The sequence below is a fragment of the Martes martes genome (genome assembly GCF_963455335.1).
Source record: "Martes martes genome assembly, chromosome: 11".
NCBI classification, from domain to species: Eukaryota; Metazoa; Chordata; class Mammalia; order Carnivora; family Mustelidae; genus Martes; species Martes martes.
Window position 1 is genome coordinate 55,116,019 of NC_137899.1, and position 24,593 is coordinate 55,140,611.

The 24,593-nt window shown below is 40.3% G+C and overlaps 1 protein-coding gene across 2 annotated transcripts in view; it reads left to right on the forward strand.

Annotated features, from left to right (window-relative positions):
- Positions 1-24,593, forward strand: part of DNAH11 (dynein axonemal heavy chain 11) — a 331,865-nt gene that overhangs the window by 102,432 nt on the left and 204,840 nt on the right. For both annotated transcript variants that reach the window (XM_080818899.1, XM_080818900.1), the window contains exons 29-30: positions 1,887-2,036; positions 5,519-5,752. In XM_080818899.1, coding sequence (XP_080675025.1) covers positions 1,887-2,036; positions 5,519-5,752 — 384 coding nt within the window. The remainder of the gene's footprint in view (positions 1-1,886; positions 2,037-5,518; positions 5,753-24,593) is intronic.

Here is a 24,593-nt window from a genome sequence, read left to right on the forward strand (position 1 = left end):
CCACCTTTTGGCTCTTAGGAATAGGACTGCTGTAAATGCTTGTGTACAAGGATGTGAACACTTGTGTACAGGTACCTGTTTTAAAATATTTTGAGTATATACCTAGGAGTGGAATTACTGGGTCTTAATTGTATATTTAACTTTTTGAGGAACAGCCAACTGTTTTCCACTCACAGTATTTATTTGTACCATGTGTAAGGAGGGACCTCTTCTTCCCATTCTTTTTTTTTTTTTTTTAAGAATTTATTTATGTATTTGAGAGACAGAGATCACAAGTGAGCAGAGAGGCAGGCAGAGAGAGAGGAGGAAGCAGGCTCCCTGCTGAGCAGAGAGCCCGACGCGGGGCTCAATCCCAGGACCCCGGGATCATGACCCGAGCCGAAGGCAGAGGCTTAACCCGCTGAGCCACCCAGGTGCCCCTCTTCTTCCCATTCTTGATACTGCCTCAGGTTCACTCTCTGCCACTCACTGTACTCCAGAAGAGGTCAAGTGGCTCACCCGATTGTTGTCCTTGTGAGTCTGCCTTCAGAATGCACGCTTTCCTCTTCTTTCCTCCTGCCAGCACCTCTAGGTGGGGAGCCCTGTTCTGGTCTGTGCTGATAGGCCTACTTGGACAAGTATGGTTCTTCTGGTATTCCAAATTCCAGTTAGGCTTTAGTCTCCAAATTGGCCTCTGGCTGAACAAATGCTGATCTGTGTCTTTTAATTTGGTTTTATTTTTCAAATAGTCTGGCACCTATAGTAGAGTTCAGTATGTTATTGGGGGTTCCTTTGGAGATACCACGATCTAAGGTATCAAAGTTAATGATGGCAGAAGAATTTGAACTTCATAGATAGGGCCTGGATTTGGAGACCTAACATCTAAAAGCCACTTAGTTTGAGCATTGTCAGCCTGACAAAGTCATCTAGTATTTCAGCTTCAGTTTCCTTGTCAATAAAGATGGGGGAATCTTTCTTTTTGTAATAGATATGTCATAGAGTACACTTAAGTATCAAGGCAAGCACACACCAACATAAGACCCAACACGAGACTAAGGTTGTATGTAACGTAAATTTCCCTTTCAAATATTTGAACACAGCTTTCCTGTAGTAAATGATTTCTATAGCTTAAGAATATATCTGAACTTTAGAAACTCAACCATAAAATTCCCAGCAGGGTGATTGCTACAGGTATATGGCACAGACAGGGAAGTTGGTAAGTGTCTAATCTCCAAGTAAAAGACAGGTAACTTTTGGGGCACCTGGGTGGCTCAGTGGGTTAAGCCTCTGCCTTCAGCTCAGGCCGTGATCCCAGGGTTCTGGGATCGAGCCCCATGTCGGGCTCTCTGCTCAGCGGGGAGCCTGCTTCTCCCTCTCTCTCTCTGCCTGCCTCTCTGCCTACTTGTGATCTCTGCCTGTCAAAATAATTAAAAAAAAAAAAGAGGTAACTTTTTATGGTAAGCATTGACCACCTAACATCTGATAGTCCAGCCAGAGTGCCTGGCCACTTCTCCATCAAGGCCCATTCACTCATTCATCCATTTTTAAAGATTTATTTATTTAGCATGTGCATGACCCAGGGGGGAGCAGGGGGCAGAGGTAGAGAATCTCAAGCAAACTCCATGCTGAGCATGAAATCCCACATGAGGCTTCATCTCTGAGCCCCGAGATCGTGACCTGAGCCGAAATTAAGAGTTGGTTACCCAACTGACTGAGCTACCCTGGTACCCCCATCAAGGTCATTTTAAACTCTGGAATTTAAGAAGTGATGGTTATTTTGAAGAAAAACATTTTGAGACAACTCTGATTACATAAAGAAAATTGCATAAATTCGCGTGGCATCCTTACTAGGTTACCAGAATAGATCTCCAGTAAAAAAATGCTCTTATCTTTCCAAATGATCATAGGTGACACGTCACCTTGCCAAACTCTTCGACAGCATTACAGATCTGCAGTTTGAAGAAGGTCACGATGTGTCCACCCACAGAGCGATCGGAATGTACAGCAAAGAAAAGGAATACGTCCCGTTCCAAGCCGAGTGCGAATGCACAGGCCACGTAAGATTTGATGATGAGGTTTTCTGTGCCGTGAGAGTATTTTCAGGGTAATTTTTAAAGGATGAATTGAACAAAAAAAAAAATCAGCTGAGGTCACATCAGGCCCTGGTTGGTTTGGACATCAGAGCTTCCTGTTCGGCCACGACCAGTGTGACCCCTCTGCTTCCCGGTTCCTGCTCACATGGCTTCAATGCCCCATGGGCCGTCAGAAAGGCTAGCGGCCGAGCTTGTTAGGAAGGAGCATCACAGGTTGAACAAGTGGACCCCGGAAGGAGAAGCAGGTGCAAGCCCAGTGACAGGGTCTCATGCAAAGCTTGCTGGTTCCACCACTGAGAGTTGGGGTGAAGCAGTGCCTTGCAGGAACACATGTTTTAAAGAGTCATGTGGTTCAGGAATGTGATGTGAATGTTCATAACCGCTGCTCATAAACAAGTGGATGGAGTCTCCCACGCTGATGTCCCGTTCCCTAACTACCTCGTGCTCCAGCAGTTAGGTTAGCATATTCACTCCTCGCACAGCCGGATACCTCAAAAATATGCTTAACGGTCACTGGCGAGAATGGTTCATGATGATTTATGAAAGAGCTCTTGGTGTTTCCAGATGATGTAGAGAAATCGCATCTTTTTATGATGATGTTTGTGCAGCTTGAGTTAATCCACGGAGTCACTGAGACAGTGGCCTCCGTTCCAGAGCTGTTTGGGTTGTGGCGGGGTTCCTTAAAACGTCCCTTGCAGAAATGCAATGCCAAGCTGCTGCTGCTGCTTTTTTTTTTTTTTTTTAAACAGGGGTCTTCTTCATTTCTCTCTGCTGCTTTTTAATATTGTACCAAGAAATCCTGCCAAATGAAGGGAAAGCAGATGGCAGAATACTTTGATTAAAATATATTTTTTGATCTCTTGGGCTCTTTAGGATATTATTACAGTGATTAGAAAAAGTCACCATAAACTATCTTGACAAAAGTGTGTTGCTGCCTGCTCCCTGCCTGCCAGGCTGCGAGCCGATTGGCATAGTGCCCAGAAGGAGGACAGTCCACTTGACGGATGTGGTTGTCACTCGCGGGAACCCTTGGTACTGAGCGTTTTCACAGTGCTCTCATTAGTTCTCTGTGAGCAGTTTAGGCTAGAGACTCACGCATGCACTACGCTGATCCGCTAATTGCCTTTGTTTGATAAAAGATGCTTTTCCTTAAGGTCTTTTCTCCCCCTGCACTTTGATGATTGGTTTCTCCCAATGTAGACTATTTGTATTTTGTTTGATGAGTGTTGATTGAATACCCACCATGTACCAGATGCTGGGTTAATCTTCTGGGGATCCAGAGATGAGTAAGACATGGTCCCTGTCTTTGAGGAGCTCGTAGGCTCCCTGAAGAAATGGATAGTTGGCAATAATGGAACTTGTTATAGAGGGTTGGGCAGAAGCTGAAGAAACACCAGCATGGGAAGGGATCAAACGACATCTCATCAGAGCTTGGTTCTCTGATCACACTGAGCTGAGTAGCCATTGTTGGCATAGTCATTTGAACATGAGATGATTCATCAATCTATATGTTTGTTCTTCCCAGATGGACTGGAAGGTTCTAGAGAGAAGGTGGCTATATTGAGGGTAGGAATCCTGGAGTATTTGGGAAATGCTCAAATGTTGTATGATTTCCTGAAGGAACTAGTTGCTGGGTGACACCAACAGTTGTGCTTAGTGACTAAAGTGGTGTTGGGATCAGAGACCTTGAACTTAGGCACGCGAACAAAACCCAGTTATAAAGTCAGAGGTGAAGGCTTTGGGGATGGTGGAGCCCATTGCCAGGGCAGTGCCACCTTTTTCATCCAGTAGGGAAGACTGTTGGCTCATTAACTACACAGTACTCCTTCCCAGTTCTCCAGAGAAAGATTCTAGGAATGAATGTTTCTGCCATTTTCACAGACGGAGGGGGAAAAAGTATTTTGCTTTTTTTTTTTTTTTTAAGATTTTATGTATTTATTTGACAGAGATAGAATGAGAACGAATGTGAGCGGGGGTGAGGAGCAGAGGGGGAGGGAAAGTTGGGGAAGGAATTTCAAGCAGAGCCCATGCTGAGAGCAAAACTGGATGAGGGACTCGATCTCACGATCCCTGAGACCATGACCTGAGCTGAAACCAAGAGTTGGACACTCAAATGACTGAGCCACCCAGGCACCCCCCCAACTAAACAGTTTCAACATCTTCATGATCTCGTATGGCCCTTAGAATTTATTTATTATGGTCATTTTTTATTGCTGAGGTCAACTATTTGTGAATATTGTACATATCCTTTTTGTTAGGTAATATCATTCCATAGCAACAGATATATGGGTAAATACAATAAAGCATATTTGAATAGGTTAGAAAATGGGTTAAGATAAATTTGTGGGGGCAAAATAAACTTGCGTTTTAAAAAAAAAAGATTAACTTTCTGGGACGCCTGGGTGGCTCAGTTGGTTAAGCGGCTGCATTCGGCTCAGGTCATGATCCCAGCATCCTGGGATCGAGTCCCGCATCAGGCTCCCTGCTCGGCGGGGAGCCTGCTTCTCCCTCTGCCTCTGCCTTGCCACTCTGCCTGTGCTCGCTCGCTCTCTCTCCCTCTCTTTCTGACAAATAAATAAATAAAATCTTTTAAAAAAATAAAAAAGAAAAAGAAAAAATAAAAAAAAGATTAACTTTCACAAGTCAGCAGTTGTCCTCTTATACTCTCCTGCTGTCTAATTTTTGACAAGTGTGAAGATGAGAACCAGTAGGGAATATAATTAAGACACTTGTTGGAAACACTTTGTCTTAAGACTAAGAACTAGGAAGATTTCAGAGAAGAGTTTTCAGTATATTTAAAAATTATCAAAAAAACATTTTTAAAACAATCTACCATTATCCCCAGAGCTCTAGAATATTATTCTAGTATATGCCTCTATCTAGTAGATGGCTGTGATGGTTGGTTTCTCAGAACACTGTGCATTACCACAGGGGATCTTAGTCCAGAACCCTCTTGTCTTCGGATGTGAAAAATCAGTAATTGAGAACACCTCCTCTGCTGAGGCTGCAAAAATTTATTAGTCGTCCTGTAGGTGGAGTAGCTCGAGTGCTATCCTGGGGGAAGGCACGTTCAATGGGCTTCATCCATTGTTGTTCACCTTAATAACTCTGAATTAAACTTCCTCTAGTTTTCTATCTGGATTTAAAATAAATCTGGGGCCGCTGGGTGGCTCAGTCGGTTAAGCGTCTGACTCTTGATTTCGGCTCAGGTCATGATTTCAGGGTGGTGAGATCGAGCCTGGCATCCAGCTTGAGATTCTCTTCCTCTCCCCCTCCCCCCAGTCATGCTCGTGTGTGCTCTCTCCATCTCAGAATAAATAAATAAATCTTGAAAATAAATCCACGTAAGGCCATCTCTCTGCATGGCTTTCAAGCCCGTGGAGGGATGGAGTTCTCTCTCTTCCACAGTTAAGCCTGTGCTAAATCATTGCAATTTGCTTCAAAAGGTGGAAACGTGGCTCCTGCGACTTGAAGAGACCATGCAAGGGACAGTGCGACATTCCATCACAGAAGCCATAGCAGCCTACGAGGAAAAACCGAGGGAGCTGTGGATCTTGGATTTCCCGGCACAAGTTGCCCTAACAGGCTCACAGATCTGGTGGACGACAGATGTAGTAATAGCCTTCGGTAGACTAGAGGAAGGCTATGAAACGGCCCTCAAGGATTTCCATAAAAAACAGGTATTTTATAGGGTCAGGCTTTTGAGGCTTGAGGGCACTTGAAGAGGTGAGTGTCCGTTCCTCCATCATTTAGGCAGTGTTGTCTGTGTGCCAGGCGCTATACTAGGACCATTTCAGCAATCAGTGGTTTGATTTTTCTTTTTCTAGCTTTGTGTTATCCTTCTGGTTGGCTACATGGGTTAAAAAAAAAAAAAATCACATCACTCATCTCCCAAGTCTCTAGTGTATCACATGTACTCAGATACTGTGCCTATTTCTGTCCTTCTGTGTAAGACTCTCCATCTAGGCTAATGGAGTATTTATTACAAAATATGTACATGACTCGCATGACTCAGAGAGATGGAGGGCTCTTCGGCAAAGACAGATGTTTTCATGTATTTTGGGTTTGGGTTAATTACAGATCACAGATGAACAGTTTTGGAAAATGGTCTATTTCGAATTCCATTTTATTCACCCTGCTTCCTCTGGGACCGCTCCGTGAGCCTCCCGTCTTAAGGTGTGCTCCTAGTTGTGGAATTGTTTAGAGATTCGGCCTTTTTATTGGCTTTTAGATTAAGAGGCTATTAGGCTGGAAAGATATTTAAATATTAGTATTTACTTTTCTTGTTTTCAGTGGCTGAACTGTGAATCCAGAGACATTAAGCAGTTTTCCCAATGTACGATTTGTAACGAGCACTGGCAGGACCAGCAGAATTCGGAGTGCTCTCCACGGCTTTCTATTGCTTGTCCTCTCAGCACTACTTTGAATTCAGTCCCTGAAAAATCAAATAGGTGCAGAGGGTGAAGGATACTTGGATCATTAACATATCCAGCAATTTAACGTTTTAGAGTGTTTTGATTATTTCTTTTTATTTTGCTTGAATCTTGAGTGGAGATCACCTGACTTACTGATGTTAATAAAGAAGTCTTTATATTACTTTCGGAGAGAAATAGATTCTTGATGCCCGGTCTTTAGGAAAAGGGGATGTTGGTGTATATTAAGTAGGATTTAGGTTACTGGATTGGATTTTCAAAAGTGACTGGTTTCCTCCTAGGGCAATAGCTCTACAATTCTAGTCAGCGCCACTTGGGTGAGGAAGTTAAGTAGGTGATTTTTTTTTTTTCATGGACATTAACAGTTAATTAAATTGCAATTATATTATGGTTTTATGAAAATAAGTTTCTGGTTAGTTAATTTATTGATAACTGTGCCTTTATTAAAAGTACTTTCATTATCTATTGAAGAAAGGATTCTTTAAAAAAAAAAAAAAGGTCATCCTCTCTTAAATTTCAGGTATTATCAATCATTGCTGAAACTTAAATTTTTTAGCATACGTATGCCTACTTTATTTTTCCCTTGCTTCAATCAATTATATCTTTGCTTACAAGATACCATTTTCTGTGATAATTAAATACTTAATTGCTTAAAACAGTAAATTAAATGTGGATATTTCTTCTATCAATTTTATTTTCAGTGTCGTGATTTCTTTTTTAACGTGTGCTATGAAAGACTTAGAAAAGGAAAGTACAGATTAAGAAAGAAAAAAGGGAAAATAATTTTTAGAAAACACCCATAGCCCTATAGCTTCTCTTCCCACAGGTGACCATTGATGACATTTTGGCATATAGATGTCAAAAATTTTTCCTCTTTTTTTGTAAATGTGGAGACACATCAGTCTGTCTGTCTGTCTCTAAATATATGTCAGTGTGTAGCTATTGACATAAACGTGTATTTGTGCTGTTATCTGTCGATGTATCTAAATATACGTAGAACAAATATTTCTTTATATTTAATACATTTTGTTACTTTTTTTCACTCAATGTTATCTACCATTTTTCTTGCTATAAATATATATCAAGTTGACAAGAAGAATGATCGAATATGGGTATGCCAGAATTTATTTCCTCCCTTCTCTAGGTTTACTCTGATCATCTGAGGGCTCGTCCAGCCCTTTTGTAGGTTCTGTAGGTCCAGCAGCAAAGTTCTTGATTTCACGGTGCTTATGTTCTGGTTAACTGTTACTAGATCTTACCTCTTCCTCACAAGGACTGTGAAAATTCTTATTTTGATCTCCACCTCCTATTTCACACTCTGCTGTTTAATTTTCTTTCTTTCTTTTTTTTTTTTTTTTTAAGATTTTGTGTATTTACTTTCAGAGAGAAAGTGTCTGCAGGGGAAGGGTGGAGGCAGAGAATCTCAAGCAGACTCTGTGCTGAGCGTGGAGCTCGATTTGGGGCTCAATCTCACCACCCTGAGATCACGACCTGAGTGAAACCAAGAGTGAAACACTTAACTGACTGAGCCACCCAGGCATCCCTAATTTAATTGTTTTTAAATCAGCCATCAATTGGGTTACTTTAAATCTTCAGTGTACCAACATATTAAGCAATGACTTTGCTTACTTTTTTTAACCCCATTTCTTATTTTAAAATCCAATTCCCTTCTTCCTGTAGTATATCTTTTAGTGGTTTGTGCAGTGACAGATAATGTCCTACTTATGGAGGACATTTTCTGATTCCCTGTCTTTTGACATCCTTCTTGACAGTTAAGGCCTAAAATTCTAAGTTGAGAATAATTTTCTTGCAGAACTTTAAAAAATATTCTGTTACCTTATGGCCTTCATTGTTGCTATAAACTTTCGGGTCATATTATTTTTCCTTCATGTTAATTGTAGGAACATTTGGTCTTTGGTCTTTGGCTGCTTTTATGATTTTTTTTTAAAAGATTTTATTTATTTATTTGAGAGAGAGAGAATGAGAGAGAGAGCATGAGATGGGGGAGGGTCAGAGGGAGAAGCAGATTCCCCGCCAAGCAGGGAGCCTGATGCGGGACTCGATCCCGGGACTCCAGGATCATGACCTGAGGCGAAGGCAGTTGCTTAACCAACTGAGCCACCCAGGTGCCCCTGCTTTTATGATTTTTTTGTTTCTGTGGTTGTGATGTTTTCTTCGAATGTATCTACCTGTACATTTTTTTCTCCTGCTATTAAAATTTAACCTACTTAGGACTCTGAGAACTTCTTGAATCTTTGATTACATGTCTGTCTTCAATTTTGGAAAATTCCCCTCCATTTTTTCTTTAATTGATGCCTTTCTTCCATTTGCTCTAATTTCTTCATTTAGAATTTTATCTGCTATATGTTGAACCTTCTCATGCTCTCTGTTTTTCAACCTCTATCTCATATTTTCAAACTCTCCATTTTTTTGTGCTGTAATTTAGGTAGTTTTTTGAATAGTTTATTTATTATTGAATAATCTCTACACCGAAAATGGGGCTTGAACGCACAACCCTAAGATCTAGATTTGCATGTTCTACTGACTGAGCCAGCCAGGTGCCCCTTACTTGACTTGTTAAATATGTTTTCCACGTCACTAACTTGTTTTTCATAGAGGATAGTTATTAAGAAAAAAGTATCGAGGTCCATATTATATAGGTTCAGATGTCAACTCTACCATAGGTTTATTAGCTGTGCTGCCTCGGGCAATTTATTTAATAATTTTGTGCTTTGGTGTTAAAATCTGTAAAGCAGTAATATTAATAGTTCCTGTATTACAATATTGTTAGGATTAAATTAGTTAATATATTTAAAACACAATTTTAGTGTGCTTGACCCAGGGATGCCTGGGTGGCTCAGTTGGTTAAGTGGCCAACTCTTGATTTTGTGTTAGTCATTGTTGCTCTCACCAAAATGACATAACATTGGTGTCTAACGTGATGCATAATTAATTTATTCCCCCCATAATTTATCAAAAAATTTTATATTTTATTTATTTTTTCAACAGAGAGAGATCACAAGTAGGCAGAGAGGCAGGCAGAGAGAGAGAGAGAGGAGGAAGCAGGCTTCCCGCCAAGGAGAGAGCCCGATGCGGGGCTCGATCCCAGGACCCTTGGATCATGACCTGAGCCGAAGGCAGAGGCTTTAACCCTCTGAGCCACCCAGGGGCCCCTATCATAAAATTTTAATACAATGAAATTTAATTGTATAATGATGTGCAAACCTAACACCAGGATTCTACGATTAACATTTTATTTTCTTTATCACAGTATCTGTGCTTTATCCCCTGCTCTATAGTTCCCTCAGTCCACCTTATATTTGCAACGCATTGCAGATGAGTTGTAATTGCAGATGCCAGTAATCTTTACCTGTAAATATTTCAGTATAAATACTAATTTCATCAGTTTTGATTATTGTATCTCTAATTTCCCAAAGTTCTTTTTGGTTCTTGGAAAATCAGTTTATGATGACTTACCTATCTCTCTTTATGATAACTCATCTCTTCATTATGGTTTTTATTTTTTATCTCAATTCTTTAAAAGAGTTTTTTTTCTTTAAAGGTTTTATTTATTTGACAGAGATCACAAGTAGGCAGAGAGGCAGGCAGAGGCAGGCAGAGAGAGAGGGGGAAGCAGGCTCCCTGCTGAGCAGAGCCTGATGCAGGGCTCAATCCCAGGACCCTGAGATCGTGACCTGAGCCCAAGGCAGAGGCTTAACCCACTGAGCCACCCAGGTGCCCCCACAGAGACATTTTTAATAATCTCATCTAGACTGTTCTAATGCTAGTTCTTTTAAGGCTGGTTCTTCTGTTAAACTGAATCTGGTTTTTATGTGTTCATTTTTAAATTTGAACAAGGTGTGTGTTCTCTGTAGGCATTCTGTGTGCCCTGGACAAAGTATGCATGCCTGTAGTGTGTTTCTCTTCTTTGCTTCTTCTAGGTCTCCACAGGTTTTGTGGTTGCTGGATTAGTTTTGTGGTTGATAACTCAGTTGAGGATTTCCAGATCACGTGGCATGGGCTTAAGGTTTTGTTATCTCTGAAGGGACTTTTATTTCCCTCTCCAAGGGCTTTCATCTTGCCTCTCTGAGCAGGTGGGTAGAATTTTTCTAGAGCTCTGTATTAGGCTGTGTAAGACTCAGAGAATCTCAGCTACATATCAGCATCTCAGTTCCAACTCACGGGCTTGCTCAGGGAGTGCGAGAGGCAGGAGACAGAAATGTTGTGTTTCTGTGTGGCAGTTTGAATCTCAGTCTCCAGATGTTTGAATCTGTCCCCAAATCCTAAGTTAGGTTGTCATGACATTTGTTACTCTTCTGGCTTGGAGGTACACTGCCGGCATCAGGAACTATCCCACACTCCCTCGACCTTCTCCTCCTCCTCCTATCCCCTCTCTCCTTCCACCTCTCTCGTTTTTGCTATGGACTTTGCACATGGGTATATTTTTGCTTTGTGTGTGTTTTAATGAAGGAGTTGCCCATTTGGCTTAATCTAGTACATTGCAGAATGTCGTATATTACTACTGCTTAATACTGGTGATTAAGTTGGTTTTTGATTTTTGGCTATCATTAATAGTACTGCAGTAAACAGCCGTGTATATACATACATACAGGTTGTGCATATTTTTCTTTATTTTTTCAGGATAAACTTCCAGAAGTAAGATTGCTAGGTCAAAGAGTGTACCTCTTTTAAGCCTTGTGAAACATTGTGGAAATTTACCTTCCCATTCTCAGTATATGAGACATATCCACTCTTTCCCGTGTTGGCAACAATGGATTGTTTTTATTCTTACAGCTAAAGTTCTTCATATCCCAAGAGCTTGCACATATTCCACTAATTAACAGAATTTAGGGGTTTTTTTTTCCTCCCTTAAAATAAAGTTTTCCATTCTGTTCAAGAGTTATGTAATGCTTCCTTTTCATGTTGGATGAGAAGCAGACAACGAGGAAGGTTTATGAAGAAGGCATTTATCTGCTTAATTATGAAACACTTTTAGCACAAATTGAAATGTTTGACAGACCACCCAACAGATGCCTTCAGTACAGTGTTTCAATTTTGTAACTGATACTAATATGCATATTAGAGAATCTAACATTTGAATACTGTTGAAGCCTCAGTGTGGTTCATGAGAAGTGTGTGCATCTAAGTTGAAACCCCTTTAGTGTGCTCTCTTCAAAAATGGGGAGTTTGTTTTTAATTAAAATTACTCACGCTAATACTGTGAGCAGTTTTTAAAGTGAAACATTAGTCCTTTAAAATCACTCCATTTTAAACTGAGATCAGAGTTGGCTATAATTGATGATCTACCTGCATAAGTAATTATTTTAAATTCTTTGTTTCCTTTTATGTGAGATAATGTTGGGATTAAAGGCAAAAATACTGCATTTTGGATGGATATCCCTACTACCAATCTAATAAATTCGGTCGTTCAGATTTGAGGGATCTTTGGCAAAAGTACTTTGTTCTGGAGGCTTGGGATCTGGTAAGAAGGATTTTCTACTCCTCCTTTATTTTTAATCTTTGTGAAAATCATCGAAAAATAGATGGGGACATTTTGAACTTGAAAAGCTTAGTTGCTACTGTGCTGGGACATGACCCAGAGCACTCTCAGTAACTCAAGATAAGCAATATAAAATCATTCATCACCCCTCCCCAGGATGAAGAAATACATATAAGAAAGAGACTCTAATTTTGCTTCTTAGGGCCAGTATTTGGCCTCACTTTTAGTCATTGAGAGATTCTTTCAAAACCAGTTGGATCCAATGTTGATAGTGTTCCATATCCCAACTTTACTGCGTGAGTAGGAAAGCCTATGAAGCCTGAAGCTACCCAGTGTATACTGGACACACAAGTTATTCTTCTTGCCTCTCTAGAAAAGCATGATCTGATAACCTCTTTTTTTTGTAATGTAGCAGGAACCCATATGAGTGGAGCACATACTCTTTACCTCCCCTCTCATCTATTAAAAGAAAAATTTCCATAATTTACCAATTTAGCAGGCTTTTACTGAGTGATTCATGAATCAGGCATCATCTAGTCTAACAGAAAGAGGCACCAAAATGCTGATAAAGCAAGGGATTTTTATAGTCCGAGTGAGCAGGCACAAGGAAATTATACTGGGCATCTGCTGATTGGTTAAATCAGGTTTCTCTTCCTCACATGGAGCAAAGGGACATCTTGGAGCTGCGGCAGGTCTCTTGTATGGAGCAGGCAGATGCTGGCTGGTTGCCCTGGGCCTGCCTTTCTGGGGAAGCTGAGCCCAGAAATTAAGTTCTGGTTTGCTGACCCAGGACGAGGCCTGAGTGACTTCATCTTGGGTTTCGTCTGGTTACTTTCACGCAGCCAGAATTTTACTGAATAACCAGCAAGCAAAAAAAAAAAAAAAAAAAGGTATAGTATCTGGATACACTAAACCAGTTACTTTGAGGAATGCCTAGAAGTGGACAGCAGATGAGATTGGTTATTGAGAGCGGAGAAAACCTCAGGTGAAACAAGAAACTATTATAGCAGGAAGCCTGTTTGATCCAATGAAGTTGGAACTTGTCATTGGAAATGACAAACTCAGATTCAATAACTAAAAGATACGGGGGGGTCCATGGCAGCATTAAGGAGTAAGTGTGGAAGAGACGGACAGTTGGAATCACTTCTGCCTCCTGTATATCCCAAGAGATTGTCAGTGGGTGTGTTTGCTCCCAGGATAAAGTCCTGAGAAGTGCTTCATAAATATTGTGAGATGTCTGTCAAGGACTTTTGCTATGACTACATCTTGACCCTAGATTTCTAGTTGGGCAACTTTTTCTTTGAAGGATGGGATAGAAATACTTTAGTTTCTTTGGGCTGTATAGTTTCTTTCACATCTGCTTATTTCTGCTGTTGCGGTAGGGAAAAAGCCATAGGCAATTTTTAAATAAATAGCCATGGCAAAGTTCCAATAAAACTTTATTTATAAAAACCAGTAGGGATCCAGATTTGTCTGGTGGCCTGTGGTTTGCCAATCCCTGTTCTAGAGAAAGCAGCAGAACAGATCCTGAGGTAACTCAAGAACTCCACAGTGACAGATGTAAGAGAAGATTCATTGCCCATATATGCCATGTGAGTCCAGTCTGAGCCATAAATCCAAGAACTGTTTCCTTAAATAGACCATAACGGCAAAAATTTTTAAAAGATTTTATTTGTTGGTCAGAGAGAGAGAAAGCGCCCAAGCAGGGGGAGCAGGAGGCAGGGGGAGAAGCTGACTCTCTGCTGAGTAGGGAGCCCAGGATCCAGGGATCATGGCCCGAGCCCAAGGCAGATGCTTGACTGACTGAGCCACACAGGGGTCCCCATAACAACAAATTTTTGTAGTTAAGAGGAGAAAGAAAAAGTCGAGTTTGGGGAGAGAGGGAAAAAGATCACGAAAGGAACCGTAACTTCCTATGAGAAGAGATTTTAAAAAGATCATGTAATACTATGTGTGACAATGTTTAGCATAAAAATGTAGAATAAAATTTAAAATAAATGGATGATTTTCCATGAACATTGTTTCTGAGATAGATTCAAAATGAGGTAGAAATTTGAGTAGACCCATAACCACAGAAATAATTGAAATGGTAAGGCAGTTGAGTTGGCCAATCTCATGAATTTATCCTCTTTTTTGGTCTGGATTGTTCACTTCACACTGTGACCATCTTCTGTGGGTCTCAAGTTTTGTACATTTTTTGAGCAGAGGAACTTAATGCCTTTATTTGAGACTATCTTCCAAGGATGTTTATATAATAAAACAGGCTTCCTGCTATAATAGTCTCTTGTTTATATAATAAACATCCTTGGAAGATAGTCTCTCTCATGTTTCTCTCCAGGGCAAAGGGTAGATTGGCTTACTGTCCAGTATAATAAAGAAAAAATCTCCTTCCAGGGCTAAGTTGAGATATGGTTTTGCTTTAGAAAAGATTTGGGTTCCCTAAATTCAAGGTTCTTGTCCTATAACACACCTCACTACACATACAAGCATTATGTGGCTCTTTTGGGGTTATCCTTTAAAAGTCAGGAATCGGGGATGGGTGCAAATGCTGATATGTACATACTACTCAGTGCTATTGGTGTGACTAATGACCTGTCCTTTATCTGTGACCCAGAGGCTCTGTGTCTTCTGCCAGGATCCCTTAATCTGAGCCAGGCTGACTTGAGCATACAAGGAGAGTAAAATCTCACACTATTCTCATTTCTTAACAAGCGTGTTATTGCATGTGTTAGAAGTTCATTCTTTTTTGTTGCTTAGCATTCCATTGTGTAACCATAGCACACTTTGTGTATCCATTCTGTTGACTGATACTGGGGTTTCCAATTTGAGGCTACTGTTTCTAAAGCTGCTTGAAACATTCTTGTCCAAATCTTTTGATAGACATAGATTTTTATTTCTCCTGGGTAAAATATCTAAAAGTGAAATTGCTGAATCATAGGGAAGGTATATGTTTACTCATTTAAAAAAAAACTGCCAGACAGATCTCCATTGTTACATTCCCATTAACAAGGTGACACAATGCTAGTTGCTTCATATACTGGCCAGTATTAAGTGTCATCAGTCTGTACAATTGCAGACATTCTAGTGGGTGTGACATAGTAGTAGCTCGTTGTGGTTTTAATTGGCTTATCTCTAATGTCTAGAGATGTTGAGTAACTTTTCACATGTTTATTGGCATTCGTGTATCTTTTATTGTGAAGAATCTGTTCAAAAAACTTGCCCAGTTTTTTTGTTTGTTTTTAATTGGGATGTTTGTCTTTTTATTGTTGGTTAGAGGATTTCTTTATTTGGTAGCAGTTCCTTTGAAGGAAATGAACAGACTGCTCATTTTATTAATGGTATGTTTTGTGAGTGAAATGTTTTCATTTTGATGTGTAGTGTATCAAATTTTTCTTCTATTATTGATAATTATTGTGTCAGGCATAAGAAATTCTTACTGTCTCAATGTCATGAAAAGATTCTCCTATTTCCTTCTAGGAGCTTTATAGTTATGGGTTTTTCATTTAGATCTGTTATTCATACTTTTTTTTTTTTTTTTTGCTTTTCCATTGTATTAACTTGGCACCTTGATCAAACTCATATAGAGAGAGATCTATTGCCAGACTCTCCTGTTGTATTCATCTCTTTATATATTTTCATGCAAAATCCACACTGTATTAATTATGATAGCTTTATAGTAAGCTTTGAAATCAGGTTAAATATAGCCTTCAACTTAGTTCTATTTTTAATTTTTTTCCATAATTGTTTGAGCCATTCTAGGTTCTGTTCATGTCTACATAAATTATCATACTGTTTATTTTTAGAACCCTAATCTTTTAGCCTAATTAATCTTAACTAGGATGACACCAAATATAAATAGGAATGTTGGGAGGGTGGCTATCTCGACCATGATGCATCTTATCTAAGAATGTGGTGTGTATCTTGACATAGGTTGTGTTTAATTTCTCTCAGAATATTTTCCTGTTGTTTTCAATGTCAGGGTCTTGCACATTTCTTGTTAGACATAATTTTAAATAGTTAGTATATTTTGATGCTTGAAAATTTGTGGCTGGCATAGAAAATAGATTTTTTAATCTTAGGACTTTGCCAAATTTGTCTTACGACTTTGCCAAACTTTGCTTAATAGTTTTAGTAAGTGTTTTTATAGTTTCATAGGGCTTGCTGTGTCCATGAACATGTCCATCTGTCAATAATGATGGTTTTACTTCTGGTCTCCCATTCTTCTTTGCCCTTTATTCCCTCTTCCTGAATTTCTGACTCAGCTAGAACCTCGAGCACCATGTTGAATGGAAGTAGTTAGAGCAGACATGCCACCTTATTTCCAGTCTCAGAGAAGAAAAATTTAAATTTTCACCATTAAGTATGATTGTTGCTACAGATTTTTGGAGATGCCCTTTCTGAATTTGAGGGAGAGCCCTTCCATTGCTGTATACTGAGTTTTTATCTTGAAGAGACATTGAACTTTTTCAAATCTGTTAAGATTATTCTTGTGTCTGCCTCTTTTATTCTGTTACTGTGGTGAATTTTTGAATGCTAAGCCAACTTCGCATTCCTGAAATAAATGCCACTTGGTTAATGATGTATTATCATTTATATATGTATATATGTATTTTTGCTGGGTTTCATTTGCAAATATTCTGTCCAGGAATTCTATATATATGTTCACAAGGAACTTTTATCTGTAGTTTCCTTATGATATCTCCGCCAGTTTGGGCATCAGCATTATGCTCTTTAAAAGGAATTGGAAAATATTGTATTCTCATGTATTTTGTGAAAGAGTTTATGATAGAAATCACTGGAGATACCATCTGGGCCTGGAGTTTTCTTTTGGATCATTTTGTTAATTATAAATCAATTTCTTTTTTATATATATATATATATGTGTGTGTGTGTGTGTGTGTGTGTGTGTGTGTGTGTGTGTGTATATATATATATGATGTTATGCAGCTTTTTCTTTTTTTTTTCTTGCATCACTTATGGAAATGTGTGTTTTTCAAGGTACTTATCCATTTCATCGAAGTCAGGGCCAGGCACATTACGGCCCTCTGGCCACCATCTGGCCCAGTGCCTATGTCTTTGGATGCTTCAACGCTGCCATAGCTACATGGAGTCATCTCAGTGGGGACTTTGTAGACCTCAGTGCCTCAGATGTTGACCGTCTGGACCTCTACAGGATCTTGACTTTCAGCCTTGATCTAAGTTTTCAAATGTCTTTGGTCCTTAACATTATCCTTAGCACACCTGGAGGGTCTCATACCATGTCCCTCTTGCGTTCCTAGTGTGGGTGATTTGTGTTCTTGCTCTCTCGCTCTCTCTCTTTCTTTGAAATCAGGCTTTCTCTGTGTTTATCCTTTTTACTTACATTTTCATAGAACTGATCTTTGACTTTGCTGATTTCTTCTCTTGTTCGATATTTCACGGATTTCCGCTTTATCTTGATTACTTCCGACTACTTCAATTTCCTCCTCTTTTTCGGGTTTCTTAAGGTGGCAGCATACTGATTTTACACCCTTTTTCTTTTTTAATACAAGCATTTAAAGGAAACATTACAACTTGAGGAATATCCAGTAGAAACCTGCAGAGAAAATAATGCTTAATGGTGAAACTTTGGAATCCTTTCCATTAGTGTCAAGAATGAGGTAATTAGGCGCACTGTCGCTGACATTCATTGCTCAGTACTGTGCTGGATTTAGCGGTATGATTAATGGAGAAGTAGGAAATGCACAGCGGAAAGGAAGGCCACAGTGGAAAGGAAGGCCACAGCACATGCCCTGATGGTGTCCAGAGAATGCGAGACTTAGTTTCTTTGCCACTTTGCTTTGTTCCAGCTGAAAAGAAAATCCATTGTTCCTGATAATGCTGAAGTGGAAACATGGGTGGTTTTCAGGATTCAAGATCCTTGTTGGTATTGTTCTAAAACAGAAGGAACATGACTTCCTTGTTATGTCCAGTTGGGAAGGGATAGAGGGTTCTGGTAGCTGACCCCTAAGCACTATACTCGTTACATTGCGGTGCTCACTCAGGTCTGTGAGCTCAGGTCTTAACATTTCAACAGAGGGGCCCTTCCAGCTTCTCGGCCACTGTGGCTCAGGTGTGCCTCAGTTGGGAAACGCCTTGCCCAATGCTGGTGAAATTGCACACTTCTGCTGCGAAGATGATGATGTTCTGTGTTGTCTTATTGAAGCCTGTAGGATTTAGGGGCATAGTTCTTTAGGTTCACATACATGGTCTCTTCCTGCAGCCCCACGACAGGAGCTGGGTGGGTCAGGACAGAACTGAGAATCAACCACCACTGTGGATCAAGGACCATCCCTTTTCTCTGACCTTGAGTCTGTGACTTTCTGTGCCTGATACCTTTCTTCGTGGTGAGCTCACCATCATCCCACCAAGCAAATGACCCTCTTTTTGGACCTTAGACATCTCTAACATATTAAACCTCTTATATGTTTAAGACGTGTCTTAAATGTCTCCAACATATAAACCTCAGTGGTGGTCATGAGTCATGTGGCTCTTTTGGGAAGTGTTTCCATTTTTATCCAAACAAGAGAATTCATGGGTAGTGGATACCTAGTTATTTCCATTCATTGCCAGAATCATTATAGGTCAGCTCTTGCCTGGCCAGCATGACCTGATAGTGGATAATAGGTTGTCTACTTGGGAAAGTTTTGTGTTTATAAAATATGCAATAAAATCCTAGAATCAGGTCCTAAATCCTTGTTCCACTGTTCAGAACTGTGTGATCTTGAGCAGATTTTCTTATATAAAATTGGAATCATGGTGGTACCTTCCCCATAGGGTTATTGTGATGATTAACTTAGACTTAACATACGTATATTCTTTATGTATGCATGTACATATGGACACACACACAATGCTTAGTAGATAGTAAGAGTTCATTAAATAGTAGCTCTCATTACCTGTTGATGCCATCAGAGAGAACTAGATCAGCCACTACGAGCTAGTGTTCATCCCTCCGCACTACTTACTGTCTTGTTCGAACACAAGCAGAGCCTCTGACTGTTGGGAGCCCTTTCTCCACCTGTGCTCGGGTCTCTTCTGAAAGGGACGCTCAGGATTCCCTGGCTGCCTTTTCTACTGTGTCTTCTGAGTCTCATTTTCGCTCCTTGCTGTGTTCATTTAAACATTCCCAAGTGTCTCATTGCTTACAAACAAAATAACCAGCAGATGTCACATCTCCCATTTCCTGCTCTCACCCTGTAACTTTTATTATAATGAAACTGTTTGAGCTAAATATCGACAATTGACTTTTATCTTCTCATTCTCATTCCTCTCCACGACCCAGTTCCACCACTTGACTGAGTCTCTCTCTGTGTTGTTGTTAGAGATGCTTCCTCCTCCTCTCATACTCTCTTCCCTTATTTCATGTCTGTTTGAAATATACTTTTTCATCAGTGTTTTGGGCTCTTCACTTGCCTTTCCTTGCTCCTCTTCCTCCTCCTCGTCTGTTCCTTATGGCTCTGACTTTGGTGCCCTTGTCCTCTCACCATACCGACATCCCTGCTAATTGTGTCTGCTTTTACGGCTCTTTCCTTCCTTTTGTAAGATGCTCGTGATGGTGATCTCCAGCTCAGACCTCTCTCCTGAAGCATGTGTCCTGGGCTTTTCCACTGGACATCTGACAGGCACCTCCAACCTAGAATGTGGGAAATCTATTCACTCTTCCCAAACCTGCTTCTCCAGTGTTCCCAAGGTCAGAAAGAAACACCCAATGTCCTTCACTCGTTGCTCACCTAGTAGCCTGTTTGACCGCTCTTTTACCCGCTGTCCAGTCAGACACATCATCTCTTCAGTTACCCTAAATATACCTGTTCTCATGGTTTCCTTCACCGCTTTGTTAATAACCTGGTCCCAGGCACACTTCTTTCTTACCTGGACGATGAGAACATCCTGTTCTCAGGTCTTTCTTCTTTAGTCTGGTTTCCCCTCCAATTCATCATCACACAGGCAGAAAAATCTTTTAAAAACACATCTAATTACTATCATGCTTTTTAAAACTCTTCAGCAACATCTCATTGCCGTGGAAGTTCAGACTCCTCAGTAAGCTGGCCAAGCCCTACATGGTTGCGCCCTTCGGTCTCCGGTCTCCAGTGTCTTCGAGCGTGTGGTCCACCTGGCCCCGCCCCTCTCCCGGGCGAGACATGTGTCAGTTCCCTGACAGGGTCACCCGGCTGTCTCCTGGCTGTGTGCACCGACTGCCTCAGGTGGCTTCCACCCTGCCTCCATAAGGGGCCAGTCTCTGAGTTCTTTTACAACCTAAATGATACTCATCCTATAAGTCTTAGCATAAATACCCCTTCCTCCAAAATGTCTTTCCAAGCCCTTGATGAGGCCAGGCCCTTTTTCTGTGTGCGATCTTGGCACTTTCTTCTTACTTTAGGGGAAGGATTCTGCATTCTGCTTTGACCTGTAACCTCTGGAAATAGTCATCACATTTGCGTTACCCTATGACTGAGAGAATAAAATACTGATGTGGTGTAGTTTGTTGCCACCCTTCTTTCCTTCCTTCCTTCCTTCCTTCCTATGATGTGTGTGTAATGAGATCATACCTAAGACAGGTACGGGACTTGTTCCTTTAGATCTTGGAGTCAGGTAGAGGAGACAAGTAGTAAACAAGGAAATAAGTAAGTGAATGATAGACTACTAGGAAGTACCATGAGGAAAATAAAACAGGAGCCTGTAGAATAATTGGGTGGGGGGTAATACAAAATGGGTTGGCCAGAGAAGGCCGATCTGAGGAGGTAATTTTGAACTAAGACATGAATGATGAGGGCGAGCCAGCCGTGTAAAGAACAGAGGGGAAATGCCTCCAGAAAGATGAAACCATTTCTCTGGCCCTGAAACAGCCATGATGGAAGAACATAAGGCCAGTACAGGTGGAGTGATGGGAGGTAGGAAGGAGGCATCGGAGGTCTTGGAAGGCTTTGTGCTCATGAAGAGGAGTTTGGATTGTATTCAAAGGTAGGCTTCTTTCCGGCTTAAGATCTGGGCTGTGCTCAGGCTCCAGCCAAGGGCAAGGTGTACAAGGAAAACAGTCCCCTGGGTTTCAAGGTGGGGTGAGGCTGTTGACTTGAGGCAGACATCCATGATCCTCTCAGAATATCACATAACACCGCTTTGATCAAGGGTAAGAACGAGTGCCAATTGTATGAGGGAGTATTTGTTGTTGTTGTTTTTTTAAATAAACATATAATGTATTTTTATCCCCAGGGGTACAGGTCTGTGAATCGCCAGGTTTACACATTTCAGAGCACTCATTATAGCACATACCCTCCCCAATGCCTATATCCCCACCACCCTCTCCCGTCCCCCCTCCCCTCAGCAACCCTCAGTCTGTTTTTTGAGATTGAGTCTTTTATGGTTTGTCTCCCTCCCGATCCCATCGTCTTTCATTTTTCCTCTTCCTACCCCCCACATTGCATCTCCACTTCATCATATCAGGGAGATCATATGATAGTTGTCTTTCTCCGATTGACTTATTTCCCTAGGCATAATACCCTCTAGTTCCATCCATGTTGTCGCAAATGGCAAGATTTCATTTCTTTTGATGGCTGCATAGTATTCCATTGTATATATACATACCACATCTTCTTTATCCATTCATCTGTTGATGGACATCTAGGTTCTTTCCATAGTTTGGCTCTTGAGGACATTGCTGCTATAAACATTCGGGTGCACGTGCCCCTTCAGATCACCACATTTGTATCTTTAGGATATATACCCAGTAGTGCAATTGCTGGGTCATAGGGTAGCTCTATTTTCAGTTTTTTGAGGAACCTCCACACTGTTTTCCAGAGTGGTTGCACCAGCTTGCATTCCCACCAACAGTGTAGGAGGGTTCCCCTCTCTCCTCATCCTCGCCAGCATCTGTCATTTCTTGACTTGTTAATTTTAGCCATTCTGACTGTTGTGAGGTGGTATCTCATTGTGGTTTTGATTTGTATTTCCCTGATGCCGAGTGATGTGGAGCATTTTTTCATGTGTCTGTTGGCCATCTGGATGTCTTCTTTGCAGAAATGTCTGTTCATGTCCTCTGCCCATTTCTTGACTGGATTATTTGTTCTTTGGGTGTTGAGTTTGCTAAGCTCTTTATAGATTTTGCATACTAGCCCTTTATGTGATATGTCGTTTGCAAATATCTTCTCCCATTCTGTCAGTTGTCTTTTGGTTTTGTTAACTGTTTCCTTTGCTGTGCAGAGCTTTTGATCTTGATGAAATCCCAATAGTTCATTTTTGCCCTTGCTTCTGTTGCCTTTGGCAGTGTTCCTAGGAAGAAGTTGCTGCGGTTGAGGTCAAAGAGGTTGCTGCCTGCATTCTCCTCAAGGATTTTGATAGATTCCTTTCTCACATTGAGGTCCTTCATCCATTTTGAGTCTGTTTTCGTGTGTGGTGTAAGGAAATAGTCCAATTTCATTTTTCTGCATGTGGCTGTCCAATTTTCCCAGCACCATTTGTTGAAGAGGCTGTCTTTTTTCCATTGGACATTCCTTCCTGCTTTGTCAAAGATTAGTTGACCATAGAGTTGAGGGTGTATTACTGGGCTCTCTATTCTGTTCCATTGATCTATATGTCTGTTTTTGTGCCAGTACCATACTGTCTTGATGATGACAGTTCTGTAATAGAGCTTGAAGTCTGGAATTGTGATGCCACCAACTTTGGCTTTCTTTCTCAATATTCCTTTGGCTATTTGAGGTCTTTTCTGGTTCCATATAAATTTTAGGATTATTTGTTCTAGTTCTTTGAAAAAAATGGATGGGATTTTGATAGGGATTGCATTAAATGTGTAGATTGCTTTAGGTAGAATAGACATTTTCACAATATTTGTTCTTCCAATCCATGAACATGGAACATTTTTCCATTTCTTTGTGTCTTCCTCCATTTCTTTCACGAGTACTTTATAGTTTTCTGAGTATAGATTCTTTGCCTCTTTGGCTAGGTTTATTCCTAGGTATCTTATGGTTTTGGGTGCAATTGTAAATGGGATTGACTCCTTAATTTCTCTTTCTTCTGTCTTGTTGTTAGTGTAAAGAATTGCAACTGATTTCTGTGCATTGACTGTATATCCTGACACTTTACTGAATTCTTGTACAAGTTCTAGCAGTTTTGGAGTGGAGCCTTTTGGGGTTTCCACATATAGTATCATATCATCTGCAAAGAGTGATAGTTTGACTTCTTCTTTGCCAATTTGGATGCCTTGAATTTCTTTTTGTTGTCTGATTGCTGAGGCTAGGACTTCTAGTACTATGTTGAATAGCAGTAGTGATAATGGACATCCCTGCTGTGTTCCTGACCTTAGCAGAAAAGCTTTCAGTTTTTCTCCATTGAGAATGATATTTGCAGTGGGTTTTTCATAGATGGCTTTGATAATATTGAGGTATGTGCTCTCTATCCCTACACTTTGAAGAGTTTTAATCAGGAAGGGATGCTGCACTTTGTCAAATGCTTTTTCAGCATCTATTGAGAGTACCATATGGTTCTTGTTCTTTCTTTTATTTATGTATTGTATCACATTGATTGATTTGCGGATGTTGAACCAACCTTGCAGCCCTGGAATAAATCCCACTTGGTCGTGGTGAATAATCCTTTTAATGTACTGTTGGATCCTATTGGCCAGTATTTTGGTGAGAATTTTCATATCTGTGTTCATCAAGGATATTGGTCTGTAATTCTCTTTTTTGATGGGATCCTTGTCTGGTTTTGGGATCAAGGTGATGCTGGCCTCATAGAATGAGTTTGGAAGTTTTCCTTCCATTTCTATTTTTTGGAACAGTTTCAGGAGAATAGGAATTAGTTCTTCTTTAAATGTTTGGTAGAATTCCCCTGGGAAGCCGTCTGGCCCTGGACTTTTGTTTGGAGATTTTTGATGACTCTTTCAATCTCCTTACTGGTTATGGGTCTGCTCAGGTTTTCTATTTCTTCCTGGTTCAGTTGTGGTAGTTTATATGTCTCTAGAAATGTATCCATTTCTTCCAGATTGTCAAATTTGTTGGCGTAGAGTTGCTCATAGTATGTTCTTATAATTGTTTGTATTTCTTCGGCGTTGGTTGTGATCTCTCCTCTTTCATTCATGATTTTATTTATTTGGGTCCTTTCTCTTTTCTTTTTGATAAGTCTGGCCAGGGTTTTGTCAATCTTATTAATTCTTTCAAAGAACCAGCTCCTAGTTTCATTGATTTGTTCTATTGTTTTTTTGGTTTCTATTTCATTGATTTCTGCTCTGATCTTTATGATTTCTCTTCTTCTGCTGGGTTTAGGCTTTCTTTGTTATTCTTTCTCCAGCTCTTTTAGGTGTAGGGTTAGGTTGTGTATTTGAGACCATTCTTGTTTCTTGAGAAAGGCTTGTACCACTATATATTTTCCTCTCAGGACTGCCTTTGTTGTGTCCCACAGATTTTGAACCATTGTGTTTTCATTATCATTTGTTTCCATGAATTTTTTCAATTCTTCTTTAATTTCCTGGTTGACCCATTCATTTTTTAGAAGGATGCTGTTTAGTCTCCATGTATTTGTGTCCTTTCCAAATTTCCTCTTGTGATTGAGTTCTAGCTTCAGAGCATTGTGGCCTGAAAA